This window comes from Lupinus angustifolius, chromosome LG07 (genome assembly GCF_001865875.1).
Source record: "Lupinus angustifolius cultivar Tanjil chromosome LG07, LupAngTanjil_v1.0, whole genome shotgun sequence".
NCBI classification, from domain to species: domain Eukaryota; kingdom Viridiplantae; phylum Streptophyta; class Magnoliopsida; order Fabales; family Fabaceae; genus Lupinus; species Lupinus angustifolius.
In genome coordinates, this window is record NC_032015.1 from 11411988 (window position 1) to 11437649 (window position 25662).

Consider the following 25662-nt stretch of genomic DNA (forward strand, 5'->3'; position numbering starts at 1 on the left):
AAAAAGTTGTTAAACTTATTTGTAATTATGTTTATTATTTGTTAATTTATGTTCTAGCAAAACCTTAATTGATTAATTGAATTTTAATTTATTTGTGTAATAATTCCATTACAATTAAAACATAAAACCTAGATTAATTAATCATATTTTTAACTTATTTATCTAGATCTACACTTTTTTTTATATAGGTATATCACATTCATCCATAAAAACAAAAGAACAACATTTAATATACATAAAACATTGACATGTACACAAGTGTACTTTTAAATGACATAATTAACAACATTTAATATACATAAAACATTATTGACATGTACAACACAAGTGAACTTTTAAATGACATAATTATCATGTACATTTATGTTTGAAGAACATTACATATTTAATCTTCTCTATCAAACTCTTCTTCATATTTGTCTCGCAAAACAATATAAATATGGAAAAGAAACTATATCAAGAACTTATCAAATATATTAAAATTCTATGATATTTCTTCTAGTAACAATAATATATACCCATTACTCTATATGATACACAAAACTATAATGTTAATATAATTATCTATATTGCTGGTAGGTTATTGAATTGGTCACACCTATTCCTCACCTCTCCCTTACGACCAGTCTTAATTCCAAACACTGAAAGCTTCTCCATTGCTTTTGCAAAATCTTGGAAGAACACTTTCTCATCCTTAGCATACTGTTCCACAATTGGCCTTGTCCTTGGGTCAACACTAAGAAGATAATCTGAGGTTAAGAGTCCTAAACCATTAAGTATATTATTGAAATAAGCATTGTCAAACTTGCTAGGTGACCTCATATCATTGAATGCAGCCATTGAAGGGTCCATAGTGTAGTTCTGGCAAACTTGTCTTAACCCTTCAGCTAGTTTAGGGTTAAGGGTAGGGTCAACCTGAGAGGTCTTGCTAAAGTTGAAGATCCTATTGATGAATTCCTTGCAATGTGTGAACCCTATAGTGTGTGCACCAGTTAGGGCAACCATTTCTCTTATCGTAAAGTTCTTTGAGGTAAACTTTTCAATGATTTGATCCATTGTCATGTTTGGCAAGGGAAGGCTTGCATGTACCCTTAAATCATTTGAAATAAGGCTATCTTTTCTCCCTAAACGAACTTTGTAGAAAGGGCCACCTACCATTTTGACAAGGTCTCTTGTGGCTTGTGCGACAATGTCTGAGCAAGAGACAATGCCAGGGCATGCCAACTCTAGGGCATTTTTTATTTTGCCAATGATGTCAAAAGCATCACCAGAAAGGGAGAGATTGAGATCGGCATCACGCTCCGCGTGCGGGTTATATGCACTGGAGCTAACAAGGAGGGAAGCATCACAACCATCAGTTATACAATCATGGAAAAAGAGGCGAAGGATGCCGGCTGCAGTTGCCGGGACGACGCTTTGCTTGGTGAACACGTTTTCTCTCACAATTTTTTCGAAGTCGGGACATGTTGTTTTATAGTAGTCAGTATTTAGCTTAGCTAATGATGGTGAGAATGGGATGGAAATGAAGATAAGGAAAAGTATATGAAAAGCCATGGAGATTTAGATAAGAAGAGAAAAAAGGTCAAAGAGCAAAAGACTCATTTCTTCCCATTTTGTTTCTTCGGAAGTTAATGAGAAATATCCTCAATTTGGGCAAAGGGAAAAGCAAAGATAATGCTTAATTGCTTGTTTTAGAAAATGTGGAGGATGACTTGAAAAAATGTAACATAAGGAATGGATAGGAGGAGTTTAAGGTGATTTTAAATTTCAATATAATTGAATGATTGATTTAGCTTTTGCTATTTTTTGTATGGTCAATTTATGTATTTCAACATTTTCCCTTTTGTCATAGAGAACACATGATTTATATTTGAAACAACTCAAATTAATCTGAAACATATTTGTTACTAGAAAACGAAAAGCCTTGGTTTACTCCTAAAAAATTTCAAACAATTAGTTATTTTAAAAATACATTCAAGACAATATAGTTCTATCAGATATTAATTTGACTAACATTAATTATTAGTTTTTATTTTACAGGACCAAATATGTCTCCATTTTTTAGAGGCTAATTTCAGTCTTTATACTTTCACTATATAACTTATAGCTTATAGTAAAACCTTAAATTTGTCCCAAAAATACTAGCATCATAAAATTCTACAATGATTCTCTGTCCCAAGATAATTCTATCATCATGTACCTAACTAACCAAACTATACATAATAATTTAAAAATATTAATTTATGTTATTATAATATTTATTTTTATTTGAGTTAAATTTTTTAATAGGATGATGACACTGAGTGAGACGAGAATGAGGATAGGTGATCCCCATCCCATAAAATTGGTCATTGAAAGAAAAATGTGGGGTCATCAACGTTTAGCAAAATTTTAATTAATTAATATTTAATCATTATACTTAGATAACATATATCCGACATTTAATCTTGTATAATGTGTATTGAAAGACATGATTGATAGAAGCTTAACTCATCTCAATGATCTCTATCTCTTGAATAATCATATGTCAACCTCGGCCTCAATGCTGTTGAATAATATGTTCAGTGACTCATGTGGCCAAGTCAAGGCACGAGCACCATGGTCAATAGCCCAGGCCAAGGCATGAGCACCAGAGTCAGTGGCCTAAGCCAAGGCATGAGCATAGCATCATTGGCACAGGCCAAGGAAAGGCCAGAGGCACAAGCCATGGCCAATGGCCCAGGCCAAGGCACGAGTACCAGAGTCAATGGCCTAAGCCAATGCATGAGCGTAGCATCATTGGCACAGGCCAAGATAAGGCCAGCAACACAAGCCATGGGGCCAATGCAAGGCAAGCGACACAAGCCAAATCAGCAAACCAAGTAGCTTGTTGATCAAGCAACCTCTTGTAATCATTTATTAAGATTAATTAGTGCTAGTTAGTTAGTCAACAAAAGGTAGTTATTTGATACTAGCTTATATAAGAATGCATACTTTGTTCTCTTTTGTATATCACAAAATTATTCATTCAATTTAGTATTCTCTCAATTTTTGTTTTCTCTTCTTCTTGAGCTTGAATAGCTCATCTTTTATCTTCTTTCTTAACCATTTTTACATAAAACCTCTTACTTTTATCCTTTCTGTATGCAATAGAAGTTGGAGTCTCCAATCTAAAAAGGTCATAACATCTTCCATTGTGAATACAATCCACACCATCTAGTTATGTAGAAATAAAATCATATTCGACAACAACAAAATTGGCTTTGGTAAAGCTATTTGCACGAGCATCGACTTCTTTATCAAGCAACATCTCAAAGCATTGTGAAAGCTTATTCATCACTAAACTTTCAAGATAAAAAGATGTATACAATGACACATAAATAATTTTTACATTATCACTATATTATCCACTATTGATTTTTAATCATTATTAACTTTAACTTTTATATAAAAATAATGCACATGAATGATGGACGACACATTGATTGTGTTCAAATCTTTACATTATTAGTGCATAGATATTATACTCAACTTTCAACGCTAAAATCATTAGATGTTTTGTATCAACTATAGTAAGGCTCCAATACTGATGGAGTTATTAAGGGATTGTCTGGCCAAGCTAGCAAGGGGATACTAGAATCAGGAAGCTAGTAACTATCTCTTGGAATAAGGTGTGCTCTCCTGTTTTGGAAGGTGGTCTGGGTTTGAAATCCATAAGTTTACTAATCAAAGCCTCCTAGTTGAAGTTAACTTGGGAAATGATGGGTTCTAATCAAGATTTGGTTGTTTTCTACAGACAAAGATTTGATAGCAAATTCAAAATTGGCAACAGATACTTCAAGTCATCAATATGGCCATGTATTAAAGATCACTGGTCAACTGCTCATGAGAATTCAATATGGGTAGTTGGTGATAGCAAGCAAATCAATTTCTGGAGGGAGAACTGGTTAGGAAGACCTCTTGTTGATCATCTATCAATACCTTTGGAGATGTAGAAAAATCTGCTTGCCTCGGTGGCAGACTTCACTCTAAATAAGAAGTAGATTATTCCCTCAAGTTTAAACAATCGCTTCCCCAATATATCAAAGGACATCTCTAATACTATAATCTCTGATAATCTGGACATAGTGACTTGGCAAGGAACCTTTGAGGGTTGCTTAAACATGAAGAATATTGTTGCTCATTTCTCAACTCATGGAAACACAATTAATTGGTGCTCTCTAATCTGGTCTTTGGCCATTCCTCCTTCTAAATCTTTCACAATATGGAGACTGATTCATAGAAAATTGCCAACTGATGAGAATTTGAGGAAAAGAAGTTGTGAGATTATTTCCAGGTGCAATTATGCAGAATTCACATTGAAACTTCTGATCATTTATTCTTGCAATGCAAGCTTGCTACGAATCTGAGGAATTGGTTAGGAAACACATTCTCAATCAATCTGGACACTACTTCCATCACTTCAATTATGTTGGCTTGTAACATGAATTGGAACCCTCAAGTAAGGGAAATTTTAGCTGCTAGTATCATTCATGTAATCAACATTGTTTGGTATTGTAGAAACATAAACATATTTGAGGATAAATCAATCAATGCCTCCCAAGCTTTATCTAAGGTCAAAAGGGATATAGCTCTTTCTGGATCTTGCTGCAAGTCTTGTGCCAACTCTTCCTTAATGGTTTTTAAAATTCTTAGAGCTCTAAAGGTCCCTATATGTCACAAGCATGCTCCAAAAATCATTGAAGTTATATGGTGCCCTCCTATGAGGAAATGGATCAAAGTCAACACAGATGGGGCTGCTCAAGGCTCTCTTGGACATGCTAGAGGAGGTGGAATTTTCAGAAATGGGTTGGGCCATTGTATGGCAGCTTTTGCCATGTATTTTGACATTCAATATGCGATTTAGGCAGAACTTTTAGTAGCCATTCTAGCAGTGGAGTGTGCTTTTAATAAGGGTTGGTAGTGTTTATGCCTTGAATGTGATTCCATGTTAGTTGTTCAGATTTTTAAAGGCCAACTTTTGGTGCCTTGGAAGCTTCAAAATAAGTGGAACAAGTGCAGAAGCATCATATTAAAAATGAACTTCAAAGTTACTCATATCTTCAGAGAGGAGAATTCTTGTGCTGATAAGCTAGCAAACTTTGGAATCAGATCAAAATCCATGACTTGGTGGAACTCAGCGCCTCATTTTATCCTATATGATCTTGGGAGGAATGCTTTGGGATTTCCTAGCTATAGATTTAGAAACCTCTAATGTACTTCTCTTTGTTTTTCTATTCTCTGTTTTTCTATCCTCTTTGTTTTTCTCCTATTTGTACTGTCTTGGCTTTTATATGAAATAGATGGTGCTATTGCACCATCAGCCTTATAAATAAATAAAAAGCAAGGGGTATCTTCAGGGGCAAGAGTGGTGTGGTTATTGGATGTTTTTTCACACTACTATGGAGTATGAGACTCTTCGTTTAGTGTATTTCAAAAACTTACACCTTGAGTGGCTTAATTCCTGAATTCATTAAAGTGAAGTTTTTTAGGAATAGATTCAAATGATGTTATGTTCTTTTCGGATTTGGCTTAGTCCTCCCGTCTTTGTTTTCAATTTTACTTGATGAAATTTTGGGGTTATGTTGACTCCATACTTATTAAAAAAATCTTACTCTATTGAAGAAATGGATGTGGTGTTTGACAAAATAAATAAAAGAACTTAACAAAGCATTTAAACCATATATAGCGTGTAAAGCATGTTTTTTTTAATGAAAAACTTAACTAGCTCATTTTAATTTACAAAATCATAGTTTCTTAAGAGAAAATTAATCAATCCATCGTTAAGCAAAAAGTACGCACATTTTATTTCAAACACCAGCAACCATGAAATACACAGAATTTTCTCTGAAAACATTTCCATACTTAAATCATAAAATCTACCAAGGTAGTGTACATAAGCAAAATAAACTAGTATAACCTGTTTAAAATTTTCTGCTAAAGATTCGGGTATTTTAAAAAAAATTAATAAAATTTGGGCCTATTTATATTCCCCACAGGGCTCAAAACAAATCAGCATGGGCTTGTAGGAATTTCATGCATATCATTATCTTAGCCCTTTTTGTAGACAGACTAGTATAAGTTCAAAACTTTATGTTACCTAACTTCCATTCCTTATCTTTTATTGTTGTGAGATTTTGGTCCATCTATATTTTTTATAAGATTTTGGTCTTCAATTCGTGTGATTGTACAAAAATCATCATTTTGTTATCTTTTACAATTCAAATCCCTAATGAAATTGCTTATGTTGATAATATAATCCAGGTATTATAAGTTGTACTCTTATGTGGCACACAAAATTATAACGTGTAGTTTTGGTTCTTATCTTTTCTAAATGTGTCGAAATTGTCCACTTGTTTTATTTTCTACTATTTTCATCCTCCAACTTTTGTGGATTTGAAAAAATAATAATGCTTTTGAAATATTAATCTACTTTTTAATTGAATAAAAAAAGTATGAACCACATTTTAGTCATCCTTAATATCCAATATAAAGTTTGATCTTTTTATGGTATGATGCTATTATCTTCGGTTTCTTAACAGAAAACAGTTAGATATATTTTATTATGTTATTATATTTAAAATTTTGTATTAAAGTTTGTATAATTGTTTTTTTTTATAAATTTCGGGCCTTCTTAATATTTCTGCATAAGCTCAAAAGAAATTAGTAACGGGCTTGTCAGAATCTTATGCACATGTTTCTTAGCCTCTTTTGAATACACATCTACTATAAGTTCATCACGAAGTGCGAAGTATAAAGGGTTTCGCAAGCGCCAAACCTAAAATGATAAATACAAGTTTATAAGTACAAACCTGATAGATAAACTCCGGATTCCACCAGAAAGAGAAAACTTTCAAATTTTATTAATGAAAATAATATGTTGATCATAGCTACATCTCCAAAAATGTTTAAATACTAAAGAAAAGATACTAAAAGATACTGAAAAGATAATTGCTGAAAATATTAAAATGTTGTTCCTTTCCCACGAGCGACTTCGTCTTCGATATGTGCAGCCAACCTTCCTACATCAGTCTCCTCTATCTCTGAAGAACTCGACCCCAAGTTTTCATCTTGATAAAAAGTCTCATCTGACTGATACTTATGAATGTCAACAACGTTGAATGTATTGAATATATTCATGGAATCAATGAGAGCTACTACATTGGCATTGTCATTGACTTTTCGAGTCACTTGGAACGGACCATACTTACGTGGTTGCAGCTTGTTGTAAGTACCAATTGGAAACCTCTAATAGAAAGTGGCAAAACTATGAAAACTACGTACCTCAGTCACTGACTTAGGTGTAGGCCAATCCCTGATAGTACTAACCTTATCTTCATTTTCATGTTCAAAACTCGAATCAACAATTTGCACTTTAGGACCATTATTGATGGTAGATTGGGGTAACAGAGACATAAAATTGATAGAAGAGTCCAAGAGTTTTTGAAATAGGGCATGAAAACTCTTGTTTCATTAGGTGAATTGAAAATCAACATATCAGGGGATCGAGAACTAAATCATCCCAATCACATTCTAGACATTCACTCTTTAGATCAATCTAACAAGTTCCCTGAAGAAGAACTTTGCCCTCAACTGAATCTGTTTCATAGCCTTCTTCTTGAACATAGGTAACATTTGATGCTACCTTACCATGCAACTTTAAAAGATTGTCAGCTTCGTCAACACAAAGTGTTGGGTCATATCCAGGGCCACCACAATTATACTCTAAGAGTTGTGGTAGCTTGATTGTAGCATTGCTTATAGAAATATCTTGACATATATTTTCCTGTATTTCACTCAAGTTATTATGCATAGGAGTTGAATATGCAAGAGCCTCTTCAATTGAATAGATTTTCTTTACATCTTAAGATGAATCCTTGGGCTTTGATGTGCCCAAAGAGATATGTGTGTTTATGAATTCGAATTCCTTGAGGGAACTGATATGTGGTGATGTGAAAACAAATGGAGGCGATGAAAAGGTAAGTGAGTTGAAAGTCTAAGTAATGGGAAGAGTCTTAATATGCTTGATAGGAGATAAATTATTGTTAAAGTAAAAATAGGTGAATGTCAATAGTCATGATTATATTGTCGACTTTCCAGATCAACCATCTCTTCCGCAATAATAGCGTGATTATTGTTTCCACCGCGAAAACCTATGCGGTTCTCCTCCCCTGTCTCTTTGTTGGTTCTTGTCGTTGGCGTTGTTTATCACTTGATTTAAAGTCACCAATTTTTCAGTAAAAGCAGTTAGGGTCGTGGTAAAATCTACGGTAAAACCCTAAAGATCTGCTCCAGTCATTGATTGATCTTCCATGATTGTTCAAGGTACCAAAAGGGGCACGAGAAAACATGCTCTGATGTCACTTAATGCATCCGGAAGCACAAAGGGTTTGGCAAACACAAAACCTAAAATGATAAACACAAGTTTGCAGACACAAACCTGATAGATAAACTCTAGAATCTACCAGAAAGAGAAAACTCTCAATTTTTATTAATGAAAATAATATGTTGATCATGGCTACATCCCAAAAGTGTTTTAATCAAAATTATGAAATTTGAGTCGGACATCAAACTAAAATGTGCTCCTATTAGGTTTAATCGGCTAAAACAATTAAACAGTCTAGTCGGACTAGAGGTGTCAAAACAGGCTACTCGGACGGGTTCGGGCTAGCCCACATCGGGTTCGGGCTAAACTAGACCAGGCTAAAAAATCTAGATATAATTTATGCATATCAAATTGTAGCCTAAACCCGCCCTAAGTGGGTTACGGGTTGTGGCGGGCCAACCCGCATAATATTAAAAAATATTAATTTAAATTTTAACATATTTAATCTATTTAATATATATATATATGTATATATTATTTGATATTAATGTAGAACTTTTTTAATACACTTGTTATGCTTAATGCAATCAAACTTATAGATTTAATGCTTTGTGTTTGAATTAAGATATGATGGCAAGTCCACGTATATGATTTTTAACATAACCTGTGTTAAATCTTTCATTTCTATTGGACTCTTTCTCTCTAACATAATATAATTTGTAACTTCATTTAATATATAAACATTTAGATAATATCAAAATATTATCACTTTGGTTTATAGTAATGATAATATAGACTCAAGTGTAGAATGAATTCTATATGATAAACAATTATGTTATCTTTTAATTTTGTTGGAAAAGTTATTTTCTTTATTATATTTTTGTTGTAAAAATTAAATCTAATTAAATACACAATTAAGAAATGAAAAGTGAAGTATATATGGTCTAATGTCTTCTATTTTATTTGATATACTATTTTTATTGTGCTTAAAAGGATATTATGCAAAATAAGAAAAATAATATAATACTTAATTTTATAACATTATTATAATATATAAATATTTATATTATAGACATTACTCTATTTTTTATTCAAAGTCATAACACAATATTTATTATAAGTTTTTGGAAGATAATTTTTACCTAAGGCTTATAATCAAGCCAAAGTACCAAATAAGATTAAAAAAAGTAAAGAAAAACGGGTAGCTCGAACCTGCCCGAATAAGCCAAGCCTGAGAGTTTTAATATAACCCGATTGGGTCAGGTTAAAAGCCCAGATTTAATAAAAAGTACATAAAATGATACCCCAGCCTATAAACTTTTGGGCTTTGGCGAGCCGGACCGACCAGGCCCGCCCATTTTGACACCTTTAGGTCTGATCGAATGATTTAATATATAATTAATAATTTTTATATGTAAATATATAATTATATATAAATAAAAAAATTTATATAATTAATATTTAGTTATAATTATATTGAAATAACATTTCTCCATTTTTTTGAGCCGAAGTAAAACAAAATATTAGAACAACGTTTAATTTTTAAATTTTAAGTAAACCGTCTGATCCACGTCCGGGGTTATTATGGGTTAATTGTGTTTAGCATAGTCGGACTGAAATTTCTACGATTCAAAGCTGTCCAAATCCAACCACTCATTTGATTAAAACTACAAACCAAAGTCATTTTCAAGTCCGGTCAGCAATCAGACCGGTTGTCTTCAATACACGCATCCAACCAACTGAAAAGATAATGAAAACATAATAAAATATAATGAAAAGGATACTGAAAAGATAATTGCTAAAAATATTAAAATGTTGTTTATTTCCCACGAGTGACGTAGTCTTCAATACGCGCAGCCAACCAACCTTTCTATATCACTTCAAGAGTTTATGTTATGTTCCATAAAAAATAAAATAATTATTTTTACATTTGCTTAATGAAGGTAATCCTTATGCTGGTATAGAATAACATAAAATGCAACATCAATGTCACTATATAATGTTACTTTTGAATTTTCTTGCTTTCAATAATTTAAAGGAAGCAATATTATTCGAATAATAACGAGTGGTATTCATTTTTCTTTTGTCTCCGAGTTTGTTATCCAAATGGATTTTTTTTTAAATTTTGGTGTGATATGTTCGATCCTACCTCATCTCCAGTGTAATTGAATGTGTAAATTTATTCTCCTCTAGAGTATATAATGATATGAATTATTCTTCGTGTACACAAAAAATCTAATGATAAATATCTTGGAGCTTGTGGATTAGCTTTAATTTCTAGTTTGTGCTCTTAATTTCCAAAAGATCTTTCTAAATCATATTTTTTTTATCTTAGGTTGAGTCAGGATAATGATTAAACAGAGGTATCTTCTAAGTAGCAATTTTATAATGCTACTCGCTGTGAAAAAGATATTGCTCCTGACTTTGACATCATTTTAATGAAGACACCAATATCACAAAAAAGAAAAAAATATATTTATGAAGATATAGCTTCAAGAATTTAGAATTCAAGTCTTTAGGTAATTTTATCCTTATATACTAAATATACAATTAGTAATAATGCTCAAAAATATTTTAAAAAGAAATTGATAAACACTGGTATAAATGAAAATAATTTATGCAACAAAAATTGATCAGGATAATCGATTACACCTTTGGAGTACCTAATTACACAACACGGTAAACAATTTCTCTTTTGGACAGAACAGTTGGGTAATCGATTACAACCTGTGAGTAATCGATTACAACTTGTGAGTAATCGATTACAGCCTGTGAAAATCAATTAGTCAGTTGGACAGAATGTTTGGATAATCAATTACCGAGAGTTGTTGCACCACTTTTCAGATTCAAACTACACAACTTTCAACTCAAACGAAATGGTTTCATTCCAATAAATTCCTACTGTTTCTTAGAGGTGTTATGACTGATTGGAAAATCTATTAAAAGCATTGAAACTCATAATTCACAACATATAACTGACTTACACAATCTATACTTTTCTGAAAGAGGAGGGATCCACTTACTCCAATAGTAAGTTTTTTTTTAACTTACTCCTCATTCTAGGCATCAATTCTAGGAAAATCCAATGGTTTGAATTAATGAGTTGACCTAAACTATTAGATGTCAATAGAATTGATGTCTAGGATGAGGAGTAAGTTTAGGAGTAAGTTGATCCCTCCTCTTTCTGAAATATTTGTTCTACACTTCTTGCAACTTGTTCTTAACTTTCAGAATATATTTTACGAAGTGGCCTTAAGTGTTGTTTCAAAGTTATTCAAACCTTTTGAGCATTAGTACTAAAGTATACAAAGATTTATCAGATTGCAAGAGTTCATAGTTTCAAATCTTGTAAATGCAATCCTTGCCATAGTTAACGTTTTCTTTATTCAAAGTATTAAATTACTTTCTTTCACAAGGGTGTGATAAGAAAGGGGATAGAGTCACTTGGAAAGGGTGTTTTCCAAAGAGTGATTTAGGTATTAGAGAGTGAGTAAGGTACAAGGAAATCTCGGGGTGAGAAATTGTAATTGCTACTCTTAATATCTAGTGAAGAAATCTCTTATGCTGCAAGAGTACTGGACGTAGCTTTCGGTGGACAAGAATGTGAACCAATATAAAATCTTTGTGTACTCTCTTCTCCCTTATCTCCTTAAATTTACTTGATATTTTCTGCATAACTTTTCTGTTGCTATTAACTCTTGAATTTTGAAGAAATCTGTCATAGTTTTTAAACAAAAATCTGTCATAGTTTTTAAACAACTAATTTACCTCCTCTAAGTTGTCATCTCAGACTTATAATTGGCACCGGAGCTTTTTTGAGTAAATTATTCTCAAAACTGATCTTGTTTCTAAGATGTCCGCAAGATCATTTCTAGGAGAAGGTTCCGACATCAATCGCCCTCCAAGCTTTGTTGGAGAATGCTATAACTTCTGGAATATCAGAATGAGAATCTTTAAAGAATCTCAAGATTTGGACATTTGGAATACAATTGAGGAATGATCATATGAACCCTTCACCGTCGTCAATTGTGTGAGGCAAGTGAAGCCAAAATCTTCATGAAATGATGAAGACAAAAAGAAAGTGCAATACGATCTTAAAGCAAAAAACATCCTCACTTCAGCACTTGGCATTAACGAATTCTTTAGAGTATCAAACTGTAATCTGCTAAAAAAATATGGGATACTCTAGAAACTACACACGAAGAAACTGAGGAAGTCAAAAGGTAGAGACTCAACACTATCTCCCAGGAATATGAAATGTTTCATATGAAGCCTAGAGAGAAAATACTAGATTTACAAAAGAGATCTACTCACCTTACAAGTCATCTTATTGCACTTGGAAAAAATTTATCAAATAGTAACTTGAACTTAAAAGTTCTAAGATCACTCACCTGAACATGACAACCAAAAGTAACAGCCATTTCTAAAAAGAAAAGTTTATCAAAAATGTCTTTGGGTGCTCTATTTGATAAAATGCAGGAACATGAATTGGAACTCAACCAACTTGACCAACATGAAGAGCAAGAAAAGAAGAGGAAGAAGAATATCTCTCTAAAAGCAAAGGCGTATAGATATTATTCGTCAATAGATGAATCAGAAAAGGAAGAGATGGAATACATGAATCTTTTTGTAAAGAAGTTCAATAAGTTCCTTAAAATGAACAAAGACACTAAAACTGGATAAATGAACAAATTTACTAAGAACAATGACGCCTCCACTTTAAACCAAAACTTCACATGTTTTGAATGTAGTAAGTCTGGTCATATGAAAATGGATTGTACCAACCTGAAAAAGAATGTCTTCAAAGGCAAGAATGAAATGAGAACCGGACGAAGAGCCTACATAGCTTGGGAAGGTAATGACACTAGTTCTTCCTCTGAACCAGAAAATGAAGAACAAGCACATCTCTCACTAATGGCATCTCATCACTCTAATGATGAAGAGGTAAATGAAACTAACCTATTTTTATCTTCTAAATTGCAACTTGAATTTAATTATTTACATGATGAATACGTCAAATTCACCAAACTGTTTTTAAAACAAAAAACCGAGTTAGAAGTATTTAAAAATAAATCATCATCTTCTTCATGTCAACTTTGTATTACTCTTGAAAAGAAAGTTTCAACATTAAGTCTTGAACTTAATAGGATAAACAAGAGTAGCAAAAATATGGTCAAAATTATTAAAGACCAAAGACATTCTACAGACCGAAGAGGTCTTGGCTATTCAAACAGCCAAGTTTCTTAGAAACAAAATGTCTAAACAAAGATAAACTTTCAGAAACAAAGTATTCATGCATTTAATAGTAACAACAATAAATCTAGGATACATAAGCATCATCTCATATGCACTTATTGTAAGAACCATGAGCATACACCAAACACTTGCATGATTATAAAACATGGTATGCCCTTAGGTCATTATAGATAAGTTGAGAAAGGTGCTAACCATGTAGGTCCCAAAGAAAATTGGGTACTTAATACTACTTAACCTTTTTTGCGGATATAATAATAATAATGATGCATGGCTTTGGCATAGAAGAATTGCTCATATTCATATGGATTATTTGAATAAACTAATTAAGAAAGATTTAGTTGTTGGTTTACCCAAAATGAAGTTTGTTAAAAATAAATTATGTAGTGCTTGTCAAATGAGTAAACAAACAAAAACTTATTTCAAACCTAAGCATATGGTTTCTTCCGATAGACCATTGCAGTTACTACACATTGACTTATTGGCCCCTCTAGGACCAAAAGTTATGGTGGTAACTACTATGTTCTTGTTATAGTAGACGATTATTTAAGATATATTTGGACTCTATTTTTAGTTCATAAGAATGAGGCATTCAACGCCTTTAGCAAATATGTTGAAAGAGTTCAAAATAAAAAGTCCCTGAAAATCACTACTATAAGAAGTGATCATGAGGGAGAATTTCAGAACGCTTCTTTTGAAGAATTCTGTGATGATTTGGGTATCAATCACAATGTTTCTGCTCCTAGAACACCACAACAAAATGGTGTTGTAGAGAGAAAGAATCGGTTCTTAGAAGAACTTGCTCGTACAATGTTGAATGAAACTAATTTCCCAAAATACTTTTAGGCTGATGCAGATAGTACGGCTTATTATGTTTCAAACAAAGTTCTTATAAGACCAATTCTTGAGAAAAACCTCTTATGAACTCTTTAAAGGTAGAAAACCAAACATTTCTCATTTGCATGTATTTGGTTGTAAATGTTTTGTTTTAAATAATGGTAAAGATAACTTAGGCAAGTTTGATGCAAAAACTGATGAAGGGTTCCTCCTAAGATACTCTCTTATGAGTAAAGCTTACAAAGTTTTCAATAAAAGAACTCTAGCCATGGAAGAATATGTTCATGTGTCTTTTGATTAAACCAATCCTATAATAAAGGATGAGTTAACTCTTGATGAAGATGACTTGTCAAGTTCCCCTTTAAAAGAGGATTTATTACCAATACAACAACCAATACTAAGCATTTGAAAATGGATGATACTCTATATTCTCAAGAAGAGCATATTCATTATGATTTACCCGAATAATGGAGAACTCACCGAGACCATCCTATTGACAACATCATTGGCGACATAAGTAAGGGTGACACTACTCGTTTAAAGCTAAATGATGCTTGTTTAAACATTACTTTCATTTCTCAAATAGAACCTTTCAAGATTGATGATGCAATCGAGGATGAATACTGGATCTTGCTATGCAAGAAACGTTGAACCAGTTTGAGAGAAATGAAGTTTGTGAACTTGTTCTTAGACCAGATAATAGGCATGTTATAGGAACTCGTTGGGTATTCCGTAATAAATTCGATGAAAATGGAATTATTGTTAGAAATAAAGCTAGACTAGTAGCACAAGGATAAAATTAGGAAGAAGGAATAGATTTTGATGAAACCTTCGCTCATGTTGCAAGATTTGAAGCTATTCGGTTGTTACTTGTATATGCTTACTCTTTAAATTTTCAGTTATATCAAATGGCCATAAATAATGCTTTTCTAAATGGTTATATACAAGAAAAAGTGTTTATAGAACAACCTCCAGATTTTGAAAACATCAAACATCCTTCTCATGTGTAAAACTAAAGAAAGCTCCCTATGGCTTAAAGCAAGCTCAGCGTGCTTGATATAATCGTCTAACAAACTTTCTACTTGAAAAAGGTTTTACCAAAGGAAAGATCGACACTACACTCTTTATTAAGAAAATAAATCATCATACTCTTTTCGTTCAAATGTATGTAGATAATATTATTTTTTGTTCTACTAATGAGATTTTGTGTAGTGATTTTTACAAAATGATACAAGGGGAGTTTGAAATGTCTATGATAGGAAGTTAAGTTACTTTCTTGGATTACAAATCAAACAAATCAAGGATGCTATTTTTGTGAGTCAATCCAAATACTGCAGAGACTTGCTGAAAAGATTTGAAATGGATGACTACAAGTCAATTGCCACTCCTATGGGTTCTGGTACATACATTGATACAGATGAAGTTGGAAAATGCATTGATATATCAAAGTATCGAGGTATGATTGGTCTCCTACTGTATTTAACTATCAGTATATATGATATAATGTTTAATGTCTTTTTGTATGCTCGGTATCAATCAAAACCAAAATAATCACATTTAGTTGCTGTCAAAAGAATCATTAAATATCTAAAAGGCACAATTGACGTTGGATTATAGTATCCAAAAGGAAGTATAAGTGATTTGGTTGGATATTCAGATTCAGATTTTGCTGGATGCAAAACTGAGAGAAAAGGTACAAGTGGTACTTGTCATAATTTAGGAAATGCACTGGTCTCATGGTCATGCAAGAAACAAGCTTGTGTTGTCCTATGTACCGTTGAGGCAAAATACATAGCAGCATGAAGTTGTTGTGCCCAAGTGTTGTGGTTTAAACAACAATTACAAGATTATGGCTTAGACTTGGGATGCATTCCCCTAAAATGTGACATACTAGTGCTATAAACCTCACAAAGAATCCAGTAATGCATTATAGAACTAAACACATAGATATAAGACACCACTTCCTTAGGACCATGTCCAAAAGAAAGATGTATTTGTAGAATTTGTTGATACTCATGACCAACTAGCAGATATATTCACTAAACCCTTGGCAAAAGAACATTTCTAAAAAATTAGACGTGAATTAAGCATACATGATGAACATGAATCTTTAGTAACCGATTACCCTCTTGTGTAATCGATTCATTAAGACGTCTGTTTGAAATCTGTGAATTTTTTATGTTGAGTAACCAATTACTCTGACCATTATTTAATTTTCCCTCCTCATTTTTCAAACACTTCTTCTTCCTCCTCAAACCGCTCTTTTCGTGTCTACCCTAGATTTTCTCTAAAATCTTCATTTTTGATCTGATTTGTGTATTTTTTTTGACTCGTTTTATATCACATTTTCAATTCTAAACACTTCTATTCCATAGATTTCGTGTTTAGTGGCCTGAATAAAAAATCCGCAAATCTCTCAAACCTCAAAAACCTAACTTTTAAAAAAAAAACTCAATCAATAGATTCATCATCAAGAGCTAAGAAACAACGTACTAGTGTGTCTCAAAGGAAGCAATGAGTTTCATCTTCTGAGGCTAATCCTTTGGATTTGGCACGTCTTCTCGCAAATGATGAACAACACAAAGTTTTCTCAGAGCATTTTCTTGGACGCTTCATCTTTGCTTCTAAGTATGGTAATATTAGTAACTTTGAGTTTGAAGATTTTCATTTCCCTACTCATCTAAGGAAACAAGATCTTTTTTATTTTTGTGAGAAATCGAATGCATATTATCCTGAACTTGTTAAATTATTTTACTGCAACTTGAACTTTAGGAAAAATCGCCTAACATCCTATGTGAAAGGAAAAGAAATTGTCTTAGATGTGAAGACCTTCAGTTCAATATGTTGTAACATACCTTCTCAAGGAAGCATAAAAGATTCCGGTCTTGCATGCGAATGGGATAAAAAAGATTTATATGTGTAGATTTTCTAAAGGGGAAATAGAAATGTGTAAGCAATTGGCTTTATGTGAAACTATAAAGAGTAGAGATATCCTTGCTGTAGGAAATCTCAATCTCGAAGATCGTTTCCTTTATTAATTTTTAAGTTATGTCATTCTTCCAAAATATTCAAATCATTCTCAAATCAATGATATGGAACTGCAATTGATGCATGCTATAAAGCATAACCTTTAAATCAATTGGGCTAACACACTAATGAGACATATGTGGTCTGTTCGAGATACTCACAACCATTTGTCTTATGCAATCTTCATAACCAACATACTTGAGCATTTTGGTGTATCCACTGCTAGTGAATCCAAAGTCACACTTGATGCACGCGATCGTAAGATCGATGTGGATGTGATCCACAAAATGGGCTTCTTTCGAGATCTCATTGATAGACTCTATAAGCATCAAAGTGATAGACATGCTGAACCTTCTGATCCAAATGCAAATATCTCTACTAACCCTCCTGGACATCAACATTCTGAGTTTCATGATGAGTCTTCTTCATCTGCTCTCATGCCTACCAATCAAATGGTCATGAATGAGTTATTCTCTCTTCGAGGCTACATCTCTAATCAAATGGATACTCTTGACTCTCATAATCAACAAGTCCAATTCAAGCTTCAACGTCTTTCTTGAAAGTTAAAATGACAGTCTAAATCATTTAATTAGACTTTTTTTTCAACTTAAATATTTTTTGGGGGGTACGCTTACGCTTATAAGTGAAAAATTAAAAGAAAACTTATTTTCTTCCAATAAAGAGATTAGGGGTTCATTTAAGGAATGGCAAATATGAAAATAAGGGCATCTGCTCGTAAAATTTGTGAAAAATGTAGATTGATTCGTAGGCTGGGTCGAATTATAGTAATTTGTTCCAATCCAATACATAAACAAAGACAAGGATACAATTTCCACAAATGAGGGCTTTCAATTCTAAAGTATAGGACTAAATGCACAAATAAAATATATTTTTTAAATAATATAGATAATATGTATGAGTTTTATAAATATATATATTAAATTATTATATATTCAAACTATTAAAAAGAAATGGTCGTACTGTACTGGTTGGACGATGGCACAGTACGCAGGACCCTCGTATGAAACCCCACCAAGCTTCCTTGCACTATGTGGAACAGACTATTTTCGGATTGGACACGCCTATAACTAAAGGAATGTACAGTGAGTCATAGCGGGAGGGAGGCCAATGTCCCGTTAGATACCACGGGTAAACCAACAACCTTCACCTCCCGCAAGTCCATTTGGTCTCCTTTAGCTCTAGTGGGTGTGGTTCTTTAGTTCTTCTGGCCTTCCTTTAAGTCATAGCCTTAGCTTATCGACAGGTCTTGCATAAGATCAATAACATGGACCTTCATGATGATAGCACTAAGCCTGAGTCTTAGAATATTTATTGTCTAGGAATTCTGTTTTTAATGTTGCATGATTGTGGACAATTGTTGTTTTCGTTGTTTTTCTGATTATGTTTGACCTTTGTACGAACATATTTTAATTTACTACTATAGTATGTTACTTTTATGTTTGATATATACATATTGTATGTTATATATAGTGTGTTGAACTCTTGGTTTTTCTTCTTTTTGATGAAGTCAAAATGGGGAGAAAAGTTGGAGAGTATATTTTCTGTTTAAAATTATTTCAGGCACATAAGTCCAAATCAAAGGGGAAGCATACTCAAGACAAGTCAAGAATATCACAAAGTATACTACTCTTAGAAAACTAAACTGTCTAGAAGATATTGGTTTGTCATCATCAAAGGGGGGGGGGGGAGATTGTGAAGAATATATTGCTCCTGAACTTGACACGGTTTTGATGAAGACACCAACATCACATAAAAGAAGAAAAGCAAGAATATTTATGAAGACAATGAAGACAAAACTTCAAGAATTTAGAATCTAAGTCTTTAGGTACTTCTATCTTTATACTCTAAATATATAGTTATTAGTAATGCTCAAAAATATTTTAAAATAAAATTGATAAACACAAGTATAAATGAAAACAATTTTCAAAATACTATGTAACAAGTTACGAGATCTAAGTAACAGGTTACTATGACTAAGTAACGGTACCATAACTAAGTAACATTTTCCATGAGTGAGAAACAAGTTATCCAACAAAAATTGATCAAGGTAATCGTTTACACCTTTTGAGTAATCGATTACACAACATGGTAAACAATTACTCTGTTGGACAAAATAGTTGGATAATCGATTACAACTTGTGAGTAGTCGATTACAGCCTGTGAAAATCAATTACTCAGATGGACATAATGTTTGGGTAATCGATTACATCGATTAGGTAATCGATTACCGAGAGCTATTGCATCAGTTTTCAGGTTCAAACTACACAACTTTCAACCCAAACGAAATGGTTTCATTCCAATCGATTCCTACCTTTTCGTAGAGGTGTTATGGTTGATTGGGAAGTCTATATAAAGGCATTTAAACTCATAATTAACAACATGTAACTCACTTACACAATTATACTTTTCTGAAATACTTGCTCTACACTTCTTGCAATTTGTTCTTAACTTTCAGAATATATTTTCTAAAGTTGTCGTAATTGTTGTTTCAAAGTTATTCAAACCTTCTGAGCATTAGTACTAAAGTATACAAAGAGTTATCGGATTGCAAGAGTTCATAGTTTCAAATCTTGTAAAGGCAATCATTGTCATAGTTAATGTTTTTTTCATTCAAAGTATTGAATTACTTTCTCTCACAAGAGTGTGATAAGAAAGGGGATAGAATCACTTGGAAATGGTATTTTCCAAAGAGTGATTTAGGTATTAGAGAGTGAGTAAGATACAAGACAATCTCGGGGTGAGAAATTGTAATTGCTACTCTTAATATCTAGTGAAGAAATCTCTTGTGCTGCAAGAATATTGGATGCAGTCTTCAATGGACAAGAATGTGTGACCTAGTATAAAATTTATGTGTACTCTCTTCTCCCTTATCTCCTTAAATTTACTTGATATTTTCTACATAACTTTTTCGCTGTTATTAACTCTTGAATTTTGCAGAAAAATATGTCATAGTCTTTAAACAACTAATTCATTCTCCTCTTAGTTGACATCTCAGTCTTATACTCGCGAGTGCTTTGATGATACCCAATGAATTTGTCACTATCTATGAGTTCATAAAATATTAAAAAAAGTTTGGATAATTTATGATTTGTGTATTTTATTTTTTATAATTTCATATGTTGTTTTGAAAAATTATAAAACATAATTTTAATGCAATTTAAATTGATTATTAAATTCAACTCATTTTACTCAACAAACATATAAAAAACAAAGTGACAACTTGAATAAGATTGAAAATTTATTTAGCAAGAATTTTTTAATTAACATAACATTACATCACACATATGAAATGACAACATAATATTCTTCTCTTTAACAATATAATAATCACATTTATGGATTAATATGATATTAAATTTATAGATTAACGATATAACATTATAATTATGGTTAATATAATATTATAATTATGTTGTTATATATAGAAATGAATAGTGAGTTTGGTACTCACATATCTGGGTATTTCATTACTCGGATTCAGATTCATCCAACAATAAGTATCAAAATCTTATTTCTAAATTATCTACAAATCAATTAGCATGAACTTGGACTAGACCAATTATAAGTATTATACGTGAATATCTATTGGTTCAGGTACCAATTACCATCCCTAGACTATGCTCCTCTTAAATATGAGTGATTTATATATATATATATATATTTATGGGGTTTGCTAACATGAGGAAAGTGCTTTTCAGTTAGTTACATGTTAGCAATATGTACCAAAAGAATTGGACAAAAATACCTTTACTCCTTTGTTGGAACAAATTTTATAATACGGGTATTTTTATAAATGACCTCTAAAACCCCCCCAACACTTCAATCCCCCTCCTCATATCACTCATTCTCAAATTTCAAAATCCTATATTTCTCTTCTCTTCTGCAACCACCTTCACTCACATTAAACAATATATATTATTTGTGAGTTAGTGAATAGAAACAGTTGGAAGGGGATATACATGAAGAATGCATAATAGCAAGGAATCCAAACAACTAAACTTCCAATATGAAATTTCATTCAGCGAAGGTATTATTCATCCACTTTATTTTTCCTCCTTTTACAATGGATATGAAATCCATTTTGCCTTTATTCCAGCAAATCATACAAAGGGTTATTTTCAAATTGATGAAGGCCTTAAGCCTTAGCACAATGGGAGTAATTGATTTTTTCTCTCACTGTTTCATGCTTTACTATTTGTGTTATGAATGTTTTGTTTCAATATCTCATCCTTGTTGATTTTTTCTCTCTCTCACTATTTGGGGCTTTACTGGCAATTTTTTCCCTCTCAAATTACATACAATAGTTATGTGCTCTACAATTATCTATTCTGACACTCTACATTTTCTTACTTATAGGTTACATGATGGACATGGTAAACAATTACTCTGTTGGACAAAATAGTTGGATAATCGATTACAACTTGTGAGTAGTCGATTACAGCCTGTGAAAATCAATTACTCAGATGGACATAATGTTTGGGTAATCGATTACATCGATTAGGTAATCGATTACCGAGAGCTATTGCATCAGTTTTCAGGTTCAAACTACACAACTTTCAACCCAAACGAAATGGTTTCATTCCAATCGATTCCTACCTTTTCGTAGAGGTGTTATGGTTGATTGGGAAGTCTATATAAAGGCATTTAAACTCATAATTAACAACATGTAACTCACTTACACAATTATACTTTTCTGAAATACTTGCTCTACACTTCTTGCAATTTGTTCTTAACTTTCAGAATATATTTTCTAAAGTTGTCGTAATTGTTGTTTCAAAGTTATTCAAACCTTCTGAGCATTAGTACTAAAGTATACAAAGAGTTATCGGATTGCAAGAGTTCATAGTTTCAAATCTTGTAAAGGCAATCATTGTCATAGTTAATGTTTTTTTCATTCAAAGTATTGAATTACTTTCTCTCACAAGAGTGTGATAAGAAAGGGGATAGAATCACTTGGAAATGGTATTTTCCAAAGAGTGATTTAGGTATTAGAGAGTGAGTAAGATACAAGACAATCTCGGGGTGAGAAATTGTAATTGCTACTCTTAATATCTAGTGAAGAAATCTCTTGTGCTGCAAGAATATTGGATGCAGTCTTCAATGGACAAGAATGTGTGACCTAGTATAAAATTTATGTGTACTCTCTTCTCCCTTATCTCCTTAAATTTACTTGATATTTTCTACATAACTTTTTCGCTGTTATTAACTCTTGAATTTTGCAGAAAAATATGTCATAGTCTTTAAACAACTAATTCATTCTCCTCTTAGTTGACATCTCAGTCTTATACTCGCGAGTGCTTTGATGATACCCAATGAATTTGTCACTATCTATGAGTTCATAAAATATTAAAAAAAGTTTGGATAATTTATGATTTGTGTATTTTATTTTTTATAATTTCATATGTTGTTTTGAAAAATTATAAAACATAATTTTAATGCAATTTAAATTGATTATTAAATTCAACTCATTTTACTCAACAAACATATAAAAAACAAAGTGACAACTTGAATAAGATTGAAAATTTATTTAGCAAGAATTTTTTAATTAACATAACATTACATCACACATATGAAATGACAACATAATATTCTTCTCTTTAACAATATAATAATCACATTTATGGATTAATATGATATTAAATTTATAGATTAACGATATAACATTATAATTATGGTTAATATAATATTATAATTATGTTGTTATATATAGAAATGAATAGTGAGTTTGGTACTCACATATCTGGGTATTTCATTACTCGGATTCAGATTCATCCAACAATAAGTATCAAAATCTTATTTCTAAATTATCTACAAATCAATTAGCATGAACTTGGACTAGACCAATTATAAGTATTATACGTGAATATCTATTGGTTCAGGTACCAATTACCATCCCTAGACTATGCTCCTCTTAAATATGAGTGATTTATATATATATATATATATTTATGGGGTTTGCTAACATGAGGAAAGTGCTTTTCAGTTAGTTACATGTTAGCAATATGTACCAAAAGAATTGGACAAAAATACCTTTACTCCTTTGTTGGAACAAATTTTATAATACGGGTATTTTTATAAATGACCTCTAAAACCCCCCCAACACTTCAATCCCCCTCCTCATATCACTCATTCTCAAATTTCAAAATCCTATATTTCTCTTCTCTTCTGCAACCACCTTCACTCACATTAAACAATATATATTATTTGTGAGTTAGTGAATAGAAACAGTTGGAAGGGGATATACATGAAGAATGCATAATAGCAAGGAATCCAAACAACTAAACTTCCAATATGAAATTTCATTCAGCGAAGGTATTATTCATCCACTTTATTTTTCCTCCTTTTACAATGGATATGAAATCCATTTTGCCTTTATTCCAGCAAATCATACAAAGGGTTATTTTCAAATTGATGAAGGCCTTAAGCCTTAGCACAATGGGAGTAATTGATTTTTTCTCTCACTGTTTCATGCTTTACTATTTGTGTTATGAATGTTTTGTTTCAATATCTCATCCTTGTTGATTTTTTCTCTCTCTCACTATTTGGGGCTTTACTGGCAATTTTTTCCCTCTCAAATTACATACAATAGTTATGTGCTCTACAATTATCTATTCTGACACTCTACATTTTCTTACTTATAGGTTACATGATGGCATCTCAAGAAAGTGATAGTTGGCCAATAGAACTTGTTAGAAATTTTGACGTAACATCTAATGATCATGATATTCAAGAGCAACAAAGTGAACATTTAGGTCATGCTGAAAAAACCAATGGATCAACTCCTTATAAAGGACAAATATTTAACAGTGAAGAAAACACATACAATTTTTACTGTTTATTTGCAAAGAGATGTGGTTTTTCAGTTAGAAGAGGTCACACTTATAAACATATTGAAAATAACACTGAGTATATTTATAGAAGAGAGTTCATTTGTCATTGAGCTGGTATTATCAACCAACAAAAAGTTAGTGAACTAGAAAAACAAAGGAAACGGAAAAGTTCAAGATGCAATTGTAGTGCAAAATTGTTTATTACTAAAAGACAAATTAACTTCGAAGAACGTTGGGTGGTTACATATTTTAGTAATTCTAAAAACCATGCATTGTTGGATGATAAAGAAGTTCGATTTCTTCCTGCTTATCGTGACATACCTAGCAATGATAAAATTCATATATTATTGTTATCTAAAGTTGGTTGTTCAATAAGTATTATAATGAGAATGCTTGAATTGGAGAAAGGAATAGAGGCAAGCCATTTTTGCAATATTTGGAGAAAGATGTAAGAATTTTTTTGCAATTTCAATGTAGTGTCGGTAATGAAAATGATGCTTTAGACGTTCTCAAATTATGCAAAAGTTTAAAAGACATAGATGATGCCTTTCAATATGATTTCACGATGGATGATAATAACAAATTAGAGCATATTATTTGGGTATTCGGTGATTCAATTCGAGCATATGAAGCTTTTGGAGATGTGGTTGTCTTCGATACTACATATCGAATAAATCGTTATGATATGCCTCTTGGACTATGGGTTGGGATTGATAATCATGGAAATTCAATTTTCTTTGGATGTGTTCTATTGCGAGATGAGAATATACCTTCCTTCATATGAGCTTTAAACGTATATTCTGATTATTTGAAGTTGTTTTTATCAGTTAAGTTTTAACTTGGAACATTAAATCGTTTTATATATTTTGTTTTCTTTTTCAGAGTTTTTTGTACTTTGTCAAGGGAAAATATTCAAGAACAATTCTCACGGATCAAGACCATGCACTTAAAGAAGCTATTTCAATGAAATTGTCAAACACAAAACATGAATTTTTCATATGGCATATTGTATCAAAGTTTCCAAATTGATTTTCTTTCTCTTTGGGCCCAAAATATGAAGACTTCAAATCCGAGTTCTATAGGCTATACAATTTAGAATATGCAAGTGATTTTGAGCAACAATGGGAAATGATGGTTCACAACCTTGATCTAAGGAAAGATCATCATCATATTGTCTCATTGTATTCTCATCGTCATTTTTGGGCTTTGGCCTATTTGAAGGACTATTTTTTGCTGGAATGACGACAACTGGACGTTCAGAATCTATAAATTCATATATTAAAAAATTCCTAAATGTCAGAACGAGCTTGGTGGACTTTGTAAATCAAGTATGTGCTTACTTTGTTTCCT

General features: G+C 32.1%; 1 protein-coding gene across 1 annotated transcript; it reads right to left on the bottom strand.

Moving 5' to 3' along the window:
- LOC109352799 (peroxidase 65-like) lies at positions 265-1653 on the bottom strand. The gene has a single exon (XM_019594994.1). The coding sequence runs from the start codon at positions 1552-1554 to the stop codon at positions 565-567; it is 990 nt and encodes a 329-aa protein (XP_019450539.1). The 5' UTR covers positions 1555-1653; the 3' UTR covers positions 265-564.